This window comes from Cavia porcellus, unplaced genomic scaffold (genome assembly GCF_034190915.1).
Source record: "Cavia porcellus strain 051 isolate PalLab524CR breed Dunkin Hartley unplaced genomic scaffold, mCavPor4.1 scaffold_1, whole genome shotgun sequence".
NCBI lineage: Eukaryota > Metazoa > Chordata > Mammalia > Rodentia > Caviidae > Cavia > Cavia porcellus.
In genome coordinates, this window is record NW_026947484.1 from 62012010 (window position 1) to 62028706 (window position 16697).

At 39.6% G+C, this 16697-nt stretch overlaps 1 protein-coding gene across 1 annotated transcript; it reads left to right on the top strand.

Annotated features, from left to right (window-relative positions):
* The first annotated feature begins 1229 nt into the window (after positions 1 to 1229).
* Zfp62 (ZFP62 zinc finger protein) lies at positions 1230 to 15545 on the top strand. Its single transcript, XM_063249399.1, has 2 exons — positions 1230 to 1355; positions 11808 to 15545. Coding segments are annotated over exons 1-2 (2775 nt in total). The 5' UTR covers positions 1230 to 1354; the 3' UTR covers positions 14582 to 15545.
* Positions 15546 to 16697: the final 1152 nt, after the last annotated feature.

Sequence of the window (16697 nt, forward strand, 5' to 3'; positions counted from 1 at the left end):
TCAAAATAACCTAGCCTCAGAAAGTCAAACAATACATGTATTTCCTCTCATGTGTGCAATCAGTAAGGGAGAGGAAGAGACAGGGTCAGGAAAATGGAAAGAATTCTAGAAAATAGAGATAAAAGGGTAAGGGGGGTGATGAAGGTGTGAAAGTACTTGAAATGTGGTATGTACACACACACCAATATGCCAAAATGAAACTTGCCATTCTATGTAAGACACACTAATAAAATAAAAATTAAGTTATTCTTCCAATCATTTCACTTTTTGCAGAACTGATGTTAATCATCCAGAAGATGAGACAAAAACTGTGATCTTCAAACTTCATTAAAAAAGATGTATTAAGCCGAAACACTACAGCTTAAGGGATCTCTGAAATTAAGTTTACTGAGTCATTACAAATGCTAGCCTGTAAAACAGGACAAGGTCTTGGGACAACTTCCCACAACTACTGCCGCAGAGTCAAGTCAAATTGGAAAATGCCCATATGACCAGAGAAGAATTTGCTCCTTGCGTTATTGAGTTTAGGATTTCAATGTAAAAGAATGTGGAGCAGTTTTGTGAGGTTTGGGAGGATTTTCGTTTGTTATTTTTTTATTAAGCTGTTAGCTGTTTTTATCTCCTAGTCTGTAACTGCATTTAGGGCATCTCAGAATTTTACCTTTATTAAATGATACGATTTAAAAGAATAACATATTTAAAAGTAGGGTAAAATTCCATGAGGCACGCGGAATGAAAGTATTTTAGATAAGATAGAATTCCCATGAACATAAAAATTAAGGTAAACACCGAGAAAGATGTAAAATTTCGGTTACAAGCAGGCGAGTGTCGAACTTGACTCGAACTCCCCTGGCAGCAGCCGTGGGCCTCGGGGTCTGCAGCCGAGGCCTGCATGGGGCGGCGTTCGGGGCGTTCGCTCCTCAGGGCTTCCGGCCTTTCTGTCCCCCAGCGCCAGGCAGCTCAGCCCGCAGCCGGGTCACTTACGGCGGGGCTGACGGAGAGGACAGGATGTTTGACTTGGACCCTTGACTTATTCATTACCTACACCCCGCCCTGACCCCACGCGGGAAGGAAGACGCCACAAACACAAGAAACGCCGCCGGCGACTTCCAGGTCGCGCCCCGCCGAACGAGGCTGCCGGCCGTGACACCGCAGTCAGGGGCGCTTTCCACTCTCCCAGGCGCGGGCGCCGAGCGCTCGCAGTCACGTGCTCGAAGGAAGACGCGCCATCGAGTCGGTCCTCCCGTGTCCTAGAGAGGGCTCGGAAGTGCCTGGGGCCCGCGAGAGCGCTTCCGGCCTGCCGTCCGCGCTTTTGTCCCGCCGGCGGCCGGGCTCCCGGGGCGCCGCCACAGCCAGTACGTGAGTCCGGGGACACCCGTGCTTCCGCCCTTGGGCCCGGTCTGCCACGCCCTTTCCTTCTGGGCTAGGTCCAGGCTGCCCCATGGGTCTCGGGCGGGCTCTGGGAGAGAACGAGCCTTGCCCCACACATCTCGGAGGAAGGCTCGGGAGGGCCTAGGGGAAGAAAGACCCTGGCCTGGCCCGTGGAGGGGGGCGCTGGCACCGCCCCGGCAGCCCAAGGGCCTCGCTCTGCTCCCCGGCAGGCGGGGGTCAGCGTAGGTTTGCTCGGGGCCCCGGGAAGGCCAGAGTCTCGCCCCCGTGTTCCTCAGCTGCCCATTGCTGTCTCGGCAGAGGAGGGAGCAGAATCTCGAAGATTAGCTCTTTACGACACCGCTCTGTCGCCCCCCGTGGCAGTTAAGTTTGGCCTGGGGACTTAGGAAGTTCAGCGCCAGAGGGATAGTTAGGGGCAATGTGGTCCCACCCTGTCATCCCCTTTTTCGGTAGGAGAGTTGCTGCTGGTGTGGCCGGAGCCCCCAAAGAGCGTGCCCGGCCCTCGCCTTGGGGGAGCTGCGGTGTGCGCGAACGCGCGCTGCCGTGCTGAACAGGGAGCGGGACGTGGAGGAGGCCCCACGACGCCGGGCCGCAAAGCGGGGATGTAGAGAGGGCGGCGCGCGCGCGCCGGGCACGGGGTGTAGCGCCAGCACCCGGCGGGCTTGCTGCGATGGGCTTAGCCCGTAGGGGACTTAGCCCATAGGGGTATTGGTATGTAGGCAGGACTTAACTATTATTTAACATAATTTTTGAACGTGTAATACCTTCAGCATGGCTTCTATATTGAAAAAAAATACTAAAAAGTTTGTGGAAAGATTTTCATAAGTGTAAAATGTAATTAGTTCCGCCCTTATTTTGACAGGTGTTAGAATACAAACCTGATTGCCCTGTTGCTTCTACCAACCGTTATTATATTGACAATATTACTACTAGACTATTTTACTAGAAGACAGCAAGTTCGTTTTACATTGCTGTGGTATTGGACTGGTCACTGTTTAGATGTTTTGGATAGATGATTTTAAATCTATACGGGGACATTTGAGTTGTTTCTTTTTTTGTTTTGTTTCTTTTCCAATTCTGAGGATAGAACCCACGGAATGCTAAACTATACCGATTTTTTTTTTTTTTTTGAGAGCATCTCAGGTTATCCCAGGGTGGACTTGAACTTCTAATTCTCCTGTGTCAGCCTTCCCTATAGCTGGGATTGTAGGAGAGCCCTGCCTGGTTGTCCCAACTTCCAACTTTTTTTTTTTTTTTTTTTTACCTTAAACAATGGTATATTGAATGGTTTTGTTCTAGGATAAGGTTGTTAGATTGTTATGTGGTACTGGGGGTTTCGTACTGAGCTACATCCCCAGCCCTTTTTAAAAAAATTTTTTGAGACAAGGTCGCACCAAATCACTGAATCTCTAAATTGCCCAAACTTGGCTTAATTTGTGCAGTCCCTACTCAGCCTTCCAGACATTCCACTACAACTTTTAAAAGGCCTCAACCTTCTGTAAGGATCTTACCGACATCCGCAGTTTAGGAGAAGAGATTTTTGTTTGTTGTTTCGAAGGAGTAAGACAGGGTATTGGTATGTAGTCCAGGCTAATTTTGAACCCACTGCCTCAGCCTCCAGAATGCTGGGATCATAGTCATGTGCCCCCATGCCCAGCAGGTATTACGCAGTTCATTTTTTGTTTACATTAACTCAGCCATTTATTGGCAGATTGTTAAATATGTCAAGTGGTTATTATATTTGTGTAGTATAAAACAAACACAACTAAGTAAAAACCAATCTTTTTCTCCCAAAACTTGTTTATGATACTGAGTTCTACACTGGCCTAGTAGGCTATTCTCTTCAAGCTAGTCCCTTCCCCCTTAGCTTCAGAAAATCAGCTTGCCTTTCAGATTTTCCTTTGGTTACTTCCTTCTTCTGTGGAACAACTATAAATCTCTTCTCTTTTATGAGATATGAGATATTAAAATATTCCATATTCCTTTTTTTTTTTTTTTGGTAAGCTTAGGGGGAAAGTCACCTTTGATCCTTATTTCTCCTTTTGAGGAATAGAAACAACTCGTGTTAACCATTTACAATTCTCATATCCGTAAATTCCAAAATAACAGGAACGCAAGTCATACTTCTTTACTTTTGCTTATGTCACTTCTTTCACTTACTTGTTAGTCCCAACTTTGATTTGCCCAAGTATTCCTTCTTTTGATTTGGTAATCATTTTGTGGTCACATTCCTTTATTTTTGTTTTTTTCTCTATCCATTTTCAAGTCAAATAAAAATATTGAAGAATCCCAATGTGATACCTTAAATAGTAGGTTGCCTTGTAAACTATGGGTGGACTCTAGAAATTCAGAGGCGTTGCTCGAGTGTTGTGCCTGTTTTTCCTTGCAGTCTTAGTAGGAAAGGATTTCCAGCCAGTTTGAGCCACACTTGCTTTGGGAAATTGAGTAGACTCTTGAAAAGTGACTCCTGTCTGGAGCAAAGACAAGAATTAAGGATAGGTTCTTACTGTCTGTATTGAACTTTTTTTTGTTTGTTCATTTGTTTGAGACAGGGTCTCTATAGGTGTTTAGGCTTGTATTCCAGGCAGTCCTCCTGCCCAGCCTCCGGGGGGCTGGGATTACAAATGTGGGCCACCATGCCAGACTCTGTGTGAACTTTTGTAGGCACTGATGATAGAATGTGAACAAGCACAGAAATGACCAGAGGTGTGAGGCAGGGAGAATGTTCTGTGGTTGACTTTTGACTGATGGGACTGGGCACATAACTATCATGCTTCCTTGTTAAAAATTGTCTAGAGTAGGACTTCCTGTTTAGCCTTTAGAACTTTTAAGAAATTCAATCTTTTCTTGCTCTCTGTGGATGAAGTATGATTTTGGAGTAATTCCTTTTTTGTGTCATACAGGAGACATGACAGCCACCACAAATCTTTATTTTTTTTTTTTAATAGTAACCTTCTGGAACTCCAGGTCTTGGTTCTCCTTTCAATCCATTTTCCTACTGCAACTAATACAAATGATCTTTGTTTTTCAAATATTTTTTTCTTAATGAAAAAACATACAGGAGAGCAGAGTACTACAAGGAACTGCCATAAAACCATCACTCAAATTCAGTAGTTTCAGGAATCTGTTCTGTTTGTTTTATCTTTACCTTTTTATTTATTTCTTCTTTGAGGTATCTTCAAGAAACTTAAAGACACTATGGCATTTTACTTAGTATACTTCAGTTGGTATTTTTTTTAAAAAGGCATAATACAATACCATTATCCCATCTTAAATTAACTTTGTTTTCCTGATGTTACATAACAGAGGTTGGTAAACTTCTAGACTGTAATCTGTTCTTGTATGAAGAACAGTTTTTATATTTTTAAATCAGCCTTCAAAAAAGATAGTAGCCATAAGCAACAGTCTTATATGGCCCATAAAGCTTTTACTATTTGTTATCTAGCCCTTTACAGAAAATGTTCACAGCCCCTGATTTAATAAAATAAGTGACCTTCCAAGATACATATTTATATTTGGTACTCCTTTGCCTAAAACTCCTGAGAGTCGAGTCTGTACTCCTTCCTGTGAGTAACCCCCTGGTGCTGCCCTTACTTTAGTTTGCCTGTTAAGCTTTGCCCATTGCGCTGTAGGTCTGAAGGGTGGTGAGCTTAAGTTGCTTTGTGCCTGCTCTTTCCTTTGCTGGGAATACCATCTCCTTCATGAAACAGTCCTTTAGGGCAGAGTCTATCCTTTTCCCTTCTCCCCCATCTGTGCTTATGTTTACCTCTGTCAAATGCTCTTAGTTTGTAGGCACTTTGATATCTAGACCTTCTCTTATGTCTCTGTAAATTCCCAGACTAGCCTAGGGCCTGGAATAAAAAGTAAGATATTGGGTTCCTGGTATAATACTCCGCATCAGTGATAACTGAGATTCTAGAATACATCTTCAATATTATTTATAAGGATGAGTACATTCTCTTGTTTGCCTCTATATTAGCAGCATTTACTGCAGTGCTAGCCTAGTGATCTGCCTATGTTTCTGTTTGTTTGTAGTACAGGGATCAAACACAGGGCCACTTTCCTGATCAACAAGTGCTATGCATTGCCTGTCCTATTGCTTTTTTTATTTTGAGACCAACTTGCTCTGTTACCCAGATTGGCATTGTGATCCTCTCTTACCTCAGCCTTCTGAGTGATTGAGATTGCAAGATGGATCACCACACCTGTGTTTTGATTGACCTTTTCTTAAGTGTTGGAATTTACTAATGCAAATTTCATTTCAAGCTATGTTTCCAATTAATTCATACATTTATATTGATCTTTTTTGATTTCATTCAATTAGAGAGTGAACTGAACTACACTAAATGATGGCACTGTGCCTCTAACCAAAGAGAAGAGGTTAAGCGGAGGCTCTGACTAGGTTAGAGAGGTAAGCAGTGAAGTACTTGTCATTTCATGAAGATGAACCCCAAAAGACATGGAGGGGACTAAAATATCCTATCAAAGAGTTGAGAGAAGCAGCAGGCCTAGAATCAGTGAGTGCTGTGGCAGTGATGGGTGAGTTAAAATGGCCCCATTGGCTGTTCAAGGAGTCAGCTCACACATCTGGATGCAGGAGCCTTGGCTTTCAGGAGTGTGTTTGTTCTATGCTGCTCTAATAAAATAGTACAGACTCATAATTTTCACAATGAATGCAGTATTTCTCCCAATGTCAAATGGTGGGGAGTACCTTCTTGCTGGGTGCCTGTGCAGTGGAAGGCATTATATGGCAGAAGAGCAAAGAAGAGAGAGGCAAAAATGAGGCTGAGCTGTTTTTTTTTTCTTTAATTGTAAGCAGCCCCCTTCCATGATTAACCTTCATAGCCGTCTCACCTCCTAAAAGGTCACACTTCTGACAGGCATGGTGGTATGCTCCCATAGTTCCATCCAGAAGGCTGAGGCAGGAAGATCCCTTGAGCCCAGGCCAACTTGGGTGGTGGGGAAGCCTGACTCCTATTAAATGGCTATTAAAATTTCAACATGAATTGAGTGATTGAGAAGATATACAAAACCTAGTAGGGAGTGGCCAAGTATTAGCTATTAGAGGAAGTGTGCAGGGATAAGAATGAAGGCAGACTATCACAATAGTTCTAAAGAAGCCTTAAACTAAGCCCTTAGCAACAAGAGTAGAGGTAGAGGTGGAAGCTTCAAAACTATTTGGGCAATAGAGTCAGCTAGTCCTGTCAGCTGGTCTTACAACAGGTTTGGACATAGCTGAGGGAAATACAGGGAAAGGAGCCCACTTTTGATTTAGACAAGCAGCAGGGCAGGGTTAGATATGAAAGTGTATAATTGAGATGCTCGAGGCTAGAGAGAAATTTCTAAGAGACAGCTTGTAGAAGTGATAGGAGCCTTGTGTATAGGCAAGGTTGCAAAGAGGAAAGTATGTAAGCAGTTAAAAGCAAGCTAGAAAGCTCAAGATAGAATGAGGGGGCGGGAAAGTGCACAGCACCGCAGTCCAAGGCACAAGCAAGCTAACACAGCTTGAAGAAGCCAATTCAACATGGTCTGAGTGGAAGAAATCAGATTCAGTAAGTGAAGCTTGAGGGGAACTTGGGCATGAAGTCCATATTTTTAAGAGCAGGAAGCAGTGCCTAGAGGGAAAGTTACAGTTGATGTGATTGTAATTTACTTATTGATTTCTCAAAAACTTTATCAGAAAATAATGTCAAATATACAGAAAAATTTCAAGAATAGTATTAAAAAGATACTGTTTATGCAGATTCACCTGTTGTACTTCATTGTGTCCTCTTGGTCACTCATATATCCAGCTTTTTTCCCTATATGGATTTGAGAAAACTTACATACTGTAAAGTACATCCCATTCTTTACTCTGATAATTGCAGAATACTATTTTTCCCAATTTTATCATTTCTTCTACATTTACCAACTAGCAGTCATATTTTGTTGTAAAGACGTTCTGTCTTTCCAATTTTTATCTGTATGGTGTTATTGAAATCCTATTTTTAGTAGTCTATAATCCATTACTGTGTTATCTTAGATACCTGAGTTGAGTGTTCAAGTTGGCTCCTGTAGTCTTGTGCCATTCCCCATCATATTTTTGAACCCCTCCTTATTTACTGGTGTCCCAGCTCATCTTATGCATATCCTGTTTCCAATCTAGGATCAGCCATTTTTATAAGGATTTTGGTATCTTTTATCAGAGAATAGTGATAGAACACTAGAATAGGCTATGCTCATTACCACTGAGGTGCTCTTGATTTTGACTTTTTAGCAAACTGAGCTAAGGAATATATGTACACATGCATACCTGTACATAAAAGTGAATATATGCATTCATATAAATGTGCATTCACACATATATAATGTAAAAAGGATGAGTTCATACAAATTCTCCAATTCCTTGCCACAAAGTTTCTTGCCTTTTACTATAGTAGTTTAAATTTTTATCTTTTCTGCATCCAGGAGAACCCTATCCCAACAAAATAGTACATTTACTTAGAATTGCTTTGTCTATACTACTAGAGAAAAGAAACCTGCTAAAAATAGTTTTTATTTGCAATTCTTACACCTCCTAGCTTTCCCAAGACTGAATGTACAAATATATGTTTCTAAAATACAGGCCTGTTTCTATTTGTTTGTTCTGGTCCGTGGTTTTGGTAGCCACATGAAACATAAGTGAGTATATTTGTTTCTGTTACTTTCCTGTTTTATCAGTTCCCTCTTGTTTATCCTTATTGATTTAATCTTACTCTTTGAATATGCTGAACATTGCTTCCACAAGTAAAAGGGAGACAAAAAGCTGTACTCAAGAATGTTTCTTCCTTTTTCCTTCTGTTTTTTTCTAACCCCACCCCTTTTAAGTGGCAGTTATTTTCTGGGGCTATTTTAAAGATAAAATTTTTTTTTTCTTTCTTATACAAAACTAGCATAGTACTACAGTTTGTATATGTACCTAGTTTATTTAACTGGTTCTCTGTGCTTGGGTATTTAGGTAGTTTTCCAGATTTTGCAGTTACAAATAGTGCTATAATGATATCTTTGTGTATTGTTGGAAGTATATCTTAAGTATAAATTTCTACAAGTGAGACTTCTGGATTGAAGGAGAAAAAATTTAGTTTTGTTAGGTAGCAGGAAATTCTGTGCTATAAGGGGGTTTTGCCAATTTGCGTTCCTAACAATAAATTAGAATACTTGTTTCCTCCACAACCTCTGCCATTGCCAAACTTTAAATATTTGTCAGAGTGACAAAGGACAAATAGTATCTTACTTATATTTCTCATTAGCAAAGTTGAATGTCTTCATGTTTAGTACTTTTTGTCCATTTTTTTGGCTTGTTTTTCTATGAGGTATTTAGTCTTATTTCCCTTCAGTGTTTGAAAATCTTGTATGTATGTATGTATGTATGTATGTATTGCATTTACTAGGATTGAATCTAAGTCCTTAGCACTGAGCTCCAACTCCAGCTTTTTTTTTTTTAAAGATTTTTTTTGATACAGGACCACTTTAACTTATGCAGCCTAGGCGTGGACTTGTGATCCTCTTGTGTCAGGATCTCAGAGTACAGGTATTACAGGTGTTTGCCACCCTGTACAGCTTGAAAATTCTTTATATGCCAAGAATATTGGCCTTTTATTTATATATCAGGAATGTGTATCAGAATGTGTGATGTAAATATTTTTTTCACTTTGTCATTTATTTGTTGATTTTGTTTATGGTATTTTTACCATAGAATTTTATTTTTATTACTGTAACATTGGTCTTTAATTGCATCTGGATTATAGTTAAAAAGCTTTCTCTATACTCAGGCCATGGTAGTATTTACCTGCATTTGCTTGGAGTACTTGTATAATTTTTTTTCTTAATATTTAAAGCACCATCCCACTTGAAGTTTATTTCTGTGTATGCTGTGAAAAATAAGTCTAGTTTTTATCTTTTTCTATATAGTTTTAATAGTTGCAACACTATTAAATAATGACTGGCTTTTTCCTCAATAACATGAAAGACCATCTTTATCATTTGTTTCTATAGTTAGTGGGGACAATTGCTGAACTTTTCTATTTCATGTCTGTGTATCTACTACCATTTATATTATGTTTTAATATCTATTATGACTAGCTCTTGTTTTTTTTTTTTTTTGCTTTTTGCTTTTTTTTCCCTCAGCAATTTTTGTGGTTTATTTTAAGAGATTGATCTTATGACTGTAGGAACTTGAGTGTGCTTCTGTGCTGAGGGTCGAAGGTGAGTAGAAGTAGAGGGGCCAAAATAGAAAAGGAAATGGGTGGAACAGGGCTCCAGTTTGTGTGGAAACAGCATTCAGAGCACATTCACCTTTCATTTCATTTCATTTTATCTGTTTTATTTTATTTGGTTGGTTTTTTTTAATGCACCATCTTGCTATGTAATCCGAGGTGGCCCTGAGCTCACTGTGTAGTCTAGGATGATTTCAACCCAGCAATTCTGTTTCAGCCTCCCACATGCTAAGTTACAGGCATGTACCACCACAACCAGCTACATTTATTTACTTTCTATATCAGTGTGTTGCTGCTAATACTTCTATAGTTCCACTGCCCACTCAGAAGTTCTCATTTCAGTGGACTTTGCCCAAACTAATAAAGGGAGGTAGGCCATACTTCTATTCCTCTGTGATCTCTGATAACTTTTTTTGGTAATAGTTAAATACTTGCATCATTTTGTGATATTCTTTCAGCTGAACCATTTTTTTGGTAGTCAGATATCTCCTGAGTAATTATTTGATGTTCCTGAAAGTTTCCTGAGCTCTAGTTGCTTTCTTGCACTGTAATTTTAATTTGGAGTACATTGTTCCCATAAACATAAGTTGGATCATTTTGGTTTTAAAAAATATATCTACTCCAAACTATGCATTGTACTTTATTTTTAATTGCCCCTGTTTCTTGCTCACTTATTTGCATATAAAGTTTCTAAACAGGATTAACAGAATTTCAGAGTATTGATCCAAAGTATCTGATAGCCAGGGTAAGAGATCAAAATTTTAAGTAAGTTTACTCGAAAATGTTTCATTGTCTGCTGTTGGGGATAGCTAACTTAAAACAGTTTCTTATTGTCTCAGGATTCAGTTTGTCAGTGGGAGAATGATGATGTAATGTTAGTTATGTATAAAGTATCTTCAAGGAATCAGAGTTTTTTAGCTTGGGGCCTAAAATCCGCTCTGGGAAGTCACATGATTTTCTGAGTCATGTGCTTTATCCCTAAATTTCGACTATGACCCAATAACCTGATCTTCCATTCTTAATTTTAATACTATAGTAAATAATATACTTGAAAATAAGTAGCGCTTAGTAAGAGACAGGTATTGTTCTTAGTGATTTTACATGTGTTATGATTTAATATTCAGCAGTCCCAGTTAACCCTTGCTGTGCATGGAGATTGGTTCCAGAACCCCACAAATACCAAAATCTGCTGATGCTCAAGTCCCTTATATAAAATGGCATAGTATTTCCATCCTATGCACTTCTATTGTATTCTTTAGCTAATCTCTAGATTACTCGTTATGCCTCAAACATGCCTGTGTAAATCTCATACTATAGTTTTTAGGGTGTAATGACAAGGTAGAAGTCTACGTGGAATTCTGTTTTTCTGAAAAATTTTCATCCATGATTGGCTGCTTTCATGGATATAGACTACAGATACAGCGGGCCAACTGTACTTTCTTTGCTTAATAATTTGTCTTTGATATGCTATTAGGCTGTTCGTAAGTGAGAATGGAAGCTTTGTTCCCTGGCAGTTGGAGTATGTTCTTCTGTGTAGAGCTCTTCCCTAACTATAATACATACTTTTCCATTGTCAGTGTTTTTCCTGGAGGGGAAGTCCAGAAGGCCAAACCAGTTCACTTCTAGGTAGTTGCAGGTTGCTTTTCTTCTTATCTCAGCAGTGAATGTCTTCATGATTTCATAACCACAACTACTCCATCCCAGTATCTGTTCACATGTTAATTTCTTGTATTTGCCTGCTCTTTGCTGTTTATGTATAATTTTACATAATAAAAAGTTATGCTTAACTTCTGTCTTAATAATCTTTCTGTCTCTTGTTTTTCAGAGATTTCTTCCTGTTTATTTTTCTGTGAGTAGGTGACATTGTTCAATAGCTTGTTCAGTGTTATCTATGGTTCTCTACATCATTTAACCCATTTTAGCTTATCCAATGCTAAGCTGTTATATAAGAATAGAAAAATTCTTTTGTCATTGGAAATTTAGGGTTCTAGTGTTTTAACATTAACTTCATAATAGGGCAGAAGTTTTATGCCCACCCTTATATCCCCAGTAATTAAAAATGTACCTACCCCATAGCATGCGGTTAATAAGTATTTATCAAGTGGATGAGTAGAATTTGATATTACTCTTAAAATATTTTCTAAATGAAGTAAACAGGTTCCATTTTTCATTTTTTTGGTTTAGTGTCACATTTGAAGATGAGCACTGAGGATGAAGAAACAAATGAATATGTTGGAAATCCAGAGTATAAGTGGCTAAAAGTGGAAGGTCTTCACAAGGATCATAGGCAAGAATCAAAGATGGGTGAAGCTTGTGATTGGGATAGCAAGGTAAAGAATCCACTGGAAAAGCCCAAGGGGAAAAGAATGAAGGAAGACCTACGTGGCATCATAGAAAAGATAAGTAAAACTAAGAACATGGCAAATATAAAGACAGAAAAGGAAGATGAAGCATCTGAGAAAAGCTTACACTTGAGCTCAAAGCCTGTTACCAGCCAGACTACTCCTACAGAACAGAAAAACAATGAACAAAACAATTTTGTGGAGACTATTAATGGAAACTCTTACAGCAGTCTACAGCAGAAAACCAGTGCTGTTAAGAATTCACATAAATGTGATGAGTGTGGGAAATCCTTCAAATATAATTCCCGTCTCGTGCAACATAAAATTATGCACACTGGTGAAAAACGCTATGAGTGTGATGACTGTGGAGGGACTTTCCGAAGTAGCTCCAGCCTTCGAGTCCATAAACGGATCCATACTGGGGAGAAGCCGTACAAGTGTGATGAATGCGGGAAAGCTTATATGTCCTATTCCAGCCTTATAAACCATAAAAGCACTCACTCTGGGGAAAAGAACTGTAAATGTGATGAGTGTGGAAAATCCTTCAATTATAGCTCTGTTCTGGACCAGCATAAAAGGATCCACACTGGAGAAAAGCCCTATGAGTGTGGTGAGTGTGGGAAGGCCTTCAGAAATAGTTCTGGTCTCCGAGTCCACAAAAGGATACACACAGGGGAAAAACCTTATGAATGTGACATCTGTGGAAAAACTTTTAGTAATAGCTCTGGTCTGAGGGTTCACAAAAGGATTCATACAGGTGAGAAGCCCTATGAATGTGATGAGTGTGGAAAGGCCTTCATTACTTGCAGGACACTTTTAAATCATAAAAGCATCCACTTTGGAGATAAACCATATAAATGTGATGAGTGTGAGAAATCCTTCAATTATAGCTCTCTCCTTATTCAGCATAAAGTCATCCACACTGGAGAGAAACCTTATGAATGTGATGAATGCGGCAAGGCCTTCAGGAACAGCTCGGGCCTCATAGTGCATAAAAGGATTCACACAGGAGAGAAACCTTATAAGTGTGATGTCTGTGGCAAAGCATTCAGCTATAGCTCAGGCCTTGCAGTCCATAAGAGCATTCACCCAGGAAAGAAAGCCCATGAATGCAAAGAGTGTGGCAAATCCTTTAGTTATAACTCTCTCCTCCTTCAACATAAAACTATCCATACTGGAGAGAGACCTTATGTATGTGATGTGTGTGGGAAAACTTTCAGAAACAATTCAGGCCTCAAAGTCCATCGGAGGCTTCACACCGGGGAAAAACCATACCCGTGTGATGTGTGTGGGAAAGCCTATATCTCACGCTCTAGCCTTAAAAATCACAAAGGTATCCATCTAGGGGAAAAGCCCTATAAATGTAGCTATTGTGAGAAATCCTTCAACTACAGCTCTGCCCTTGAACAACATAAAAGGATTCATACCAGGGAGAAACCTTTTGGGTGTGACGAGTGTGGAAAAGCCTTCAGAAATAATTCAGGCCTTAAAGTACATAAACGAATCCACACAGGGGAGAGACCTTACAAATGTGAAGAATGTGGGAAAGCATATATCTCACTCTCGAGCCTTATAAATCATAAAAGTGTGCACCCTGGGGAGAAGCCCTTTAAGTGTGACGAGTGTGAGAAAGCCTTCATCACATACCGAACCCTTATAAATCACAAAAAAATTCATCTTGGTGAGAAGCCCTACAAATGTGATGTTTGTGAGAAATCTTTTAATTACACCTCACTTCTTTCTCAACACAAAAGAGTACACACTAGAGAGAAACCCTATGAATGTGATAGATGTGAAAAGGTCTTCAGAAACAACTCAAGCCTTAAAGTTCATAAAAGAGTACATACTGGGGAAAAGCCCTATGAATGTGATGTGTGTGGAAAAGCCTACATCTCACACTCAAGCCTTATTAATCATAAAAGTACCCACCCTGGCAAGACACCCTATACATGTGATGAATGTGGTAAGGCTTTTTTCTCAAGCAGAACTCTTATAAGCCATAAAAGAGTCCATCTTGGAGAGAAACCTTTCAAGTGTGTTGAGTGTGGAAAATCTTTCAGTTACAGCTCTCTCCTGTCTCAGCACAAGAGGATCCATACAGGGGAGAAACCTTATGTATGTGATGGATGTGGGAAGGCATTCAGGAATAGCTCAGGCCTCACAGTGCATAAAAGGATCCACACAGGTGAAAAACCCTTTGGATGTGATGAATGTGGGAAGGCATACATCTCACATTCAAGTCTTATCAACCATAAAAGTATTCACAGTGGAAATCAGCCCTATAATTGTGAGTGTGGAAAGTCCTTCAGTTATAGGTCAGTCCTTGACCAGCACAAAAGGATCCACACTGGAAAGAAGCCATACCGATGTAATGAGTGTGGGAAAGCATTTAATATCAGATCAAATCTCACGAAGCATAGAAGAATCCATACTGGAGAAGAATCTTTAAATGTGACAAATGTTGAGAGTCAGTGTAGCACATCCCAGATGAGAATCTATGAGGAAGGGATTGCTTTGGATGGGACCAGAATGAGGATGCCTCTGTGGGAGGTAGAGTTTACCAAGTCTCAAAGAACTCATATTGAAGAGAAACCATATGAATTTAAGAATTTCTGAGGTCCTAATTCACAGCTTATAATTATCATAGTATAAATGAAGCCATCCTAGATAATCATAAATAACCATTTCTGTGATTTTCACATATAGCCAGCAAAAGGCGCTAGTATTGTATCAAAATACTAAAAATAAGCAGATATTTTTGGTCCTAAAATAGGCAGATGAGGAAAGGACTCCAATTAGAATTTACGTAGTCACCATATGAACTATTTGAGTAAATTTTGTGAGTAGAAATGTAGGTAATTCAGGCATATCTTTGAATCCCAGTTATTACTCTGGTTAGGAAAAGGAAAACAATCGAAAAAGGACCTCAAAGCAACAGGCAAATTCAGGGAGAGATAGGCTTCAGGTAATAGAGATTTATTAGTGAATTATACACAGTGTAATTGAATAGTTTTGGGAGATGTATGACCACTCCTGAACCAAAATTTAGATTCCTTGTAGAAAAAAATAGTCACTCATTAAAAATACAAGTTGAAATTACTATGCTAATATTATACTTGAATGGGTGAGACTTTTTTAGTTTCAGATGAACTTCAATGAATAATGAATGCATGATACATGAAAACAGGTGGTATTCATACATTATAATAAATTGGCCTATCATGGAGGGGATTTTGGCACCTGTAATACTTAGTGGAACACATCTTCAGTGTGAATTTGCACCTTACAGAATTGATTCAGGGATTCCTGTGAGTGGGAATGTTGAACAGGATGGCATTTTATTATAAGAACTAAAATGCTAAGTACCTACCAGTAATTGAGAGAATAGGAAATCTGTTTCTTTATACTTCTGTTAAGTGTTTGGGAATTCAATGTAAAGATTTCTTGTACCATGTGTGTACTGTGTATTGTCTCTTGTAAAATATGAAGACTTTGTTCAGGGCTCAGTCTGTGTCTTGCCAGATAGTTGTGGCAAGATAAAGTGGAACTCCAATAAAGAAATTCTTTAAATGTAAACAAACTGTGACTTAATTTAGATGGAGCAGACTACAAAGCAATTTGTGTGCCATACCCTTGTGGAGTAAGTTATACCAGATCAATACCAGAGAAGGCAGCGGGAAATTCATCCCTCTTGGGTAGTACAGCTTTCATCAAAAGCTAGATGATACCTCATGTAGAACCATAAATGTATTTTGAGGGCTGTGATGGTCTTAATGGGAATGAATAGTAACTTGTGAAAGGCAAATCATATAAAGAATTGGTTACAAGAAACAGTTTCTCAGGAACAGATAGAATTTAACACCAAATACTGTTAAGTATGTAAAAGTGTTATCTAGGTAACCCAGATGCTTCAGGTAGACTCTTCTAAGTAACTTGTCCAAGACTACTGTGGGTAGGACTTATTAGTAGAGGTTGAATTCTCAATCTGCTTTCTGGCTTCATAATATCTTTCAGATAACATACTAGAAAATACTTTATTTCCAGCACATACGCACACACCCCACCACCAGTAGGTTTTGATGGTGGGGTGAGCAAGGGGAGAGTCTGCTATTCAGTTCCACTTGGGGAGGTCTTGATGTATTTGTCCTATGTCCACGTCTGCATGTAACACTGGTAAATTACCCAATCCACAGACTTGGTTAAATCTGCCAGACACAATCCACTGTCCTGGGTACAGTATAGAGACAGAATGAAAGCAGTAATACCTGGTATTTAAATGAGTGAAGAATGACACGCAAAACCACACTAAGATGTGTGAACTGACCTCTAGGTGTTCAAAGGAAAGTGACTGTAGCCAACCAAGAAGGATATGGGTATTAGGGACATTGAACTGTGTTTTGAGAGTGAAATGGGAAGTAGAACGGCCTGGTCAGAGAAGTCTGGTGTGCAGAAAGGAGAAAGCGGCAGAATATCCATTCCCAGTAGTTGTTGGGGTACAGATTGGTCTTCCATTTGCTCAAAAAGAGACCAGCTCTGACTTTTGTTAAATAATCATATTTCCTGAGGTCCCATGTGTTTTATGACTAGAGCAGTCAATATGCCTATAGCTGAAGACTATCCCTTCTTTTACACATATCCCTACCCCTACTTGAGCTCCTGGCGTACCTAATGCTCTGCCCTTTGAGGGGAAGACACATTAAGCACCCCAGTGTACTAAATGCAGGAGACGTGT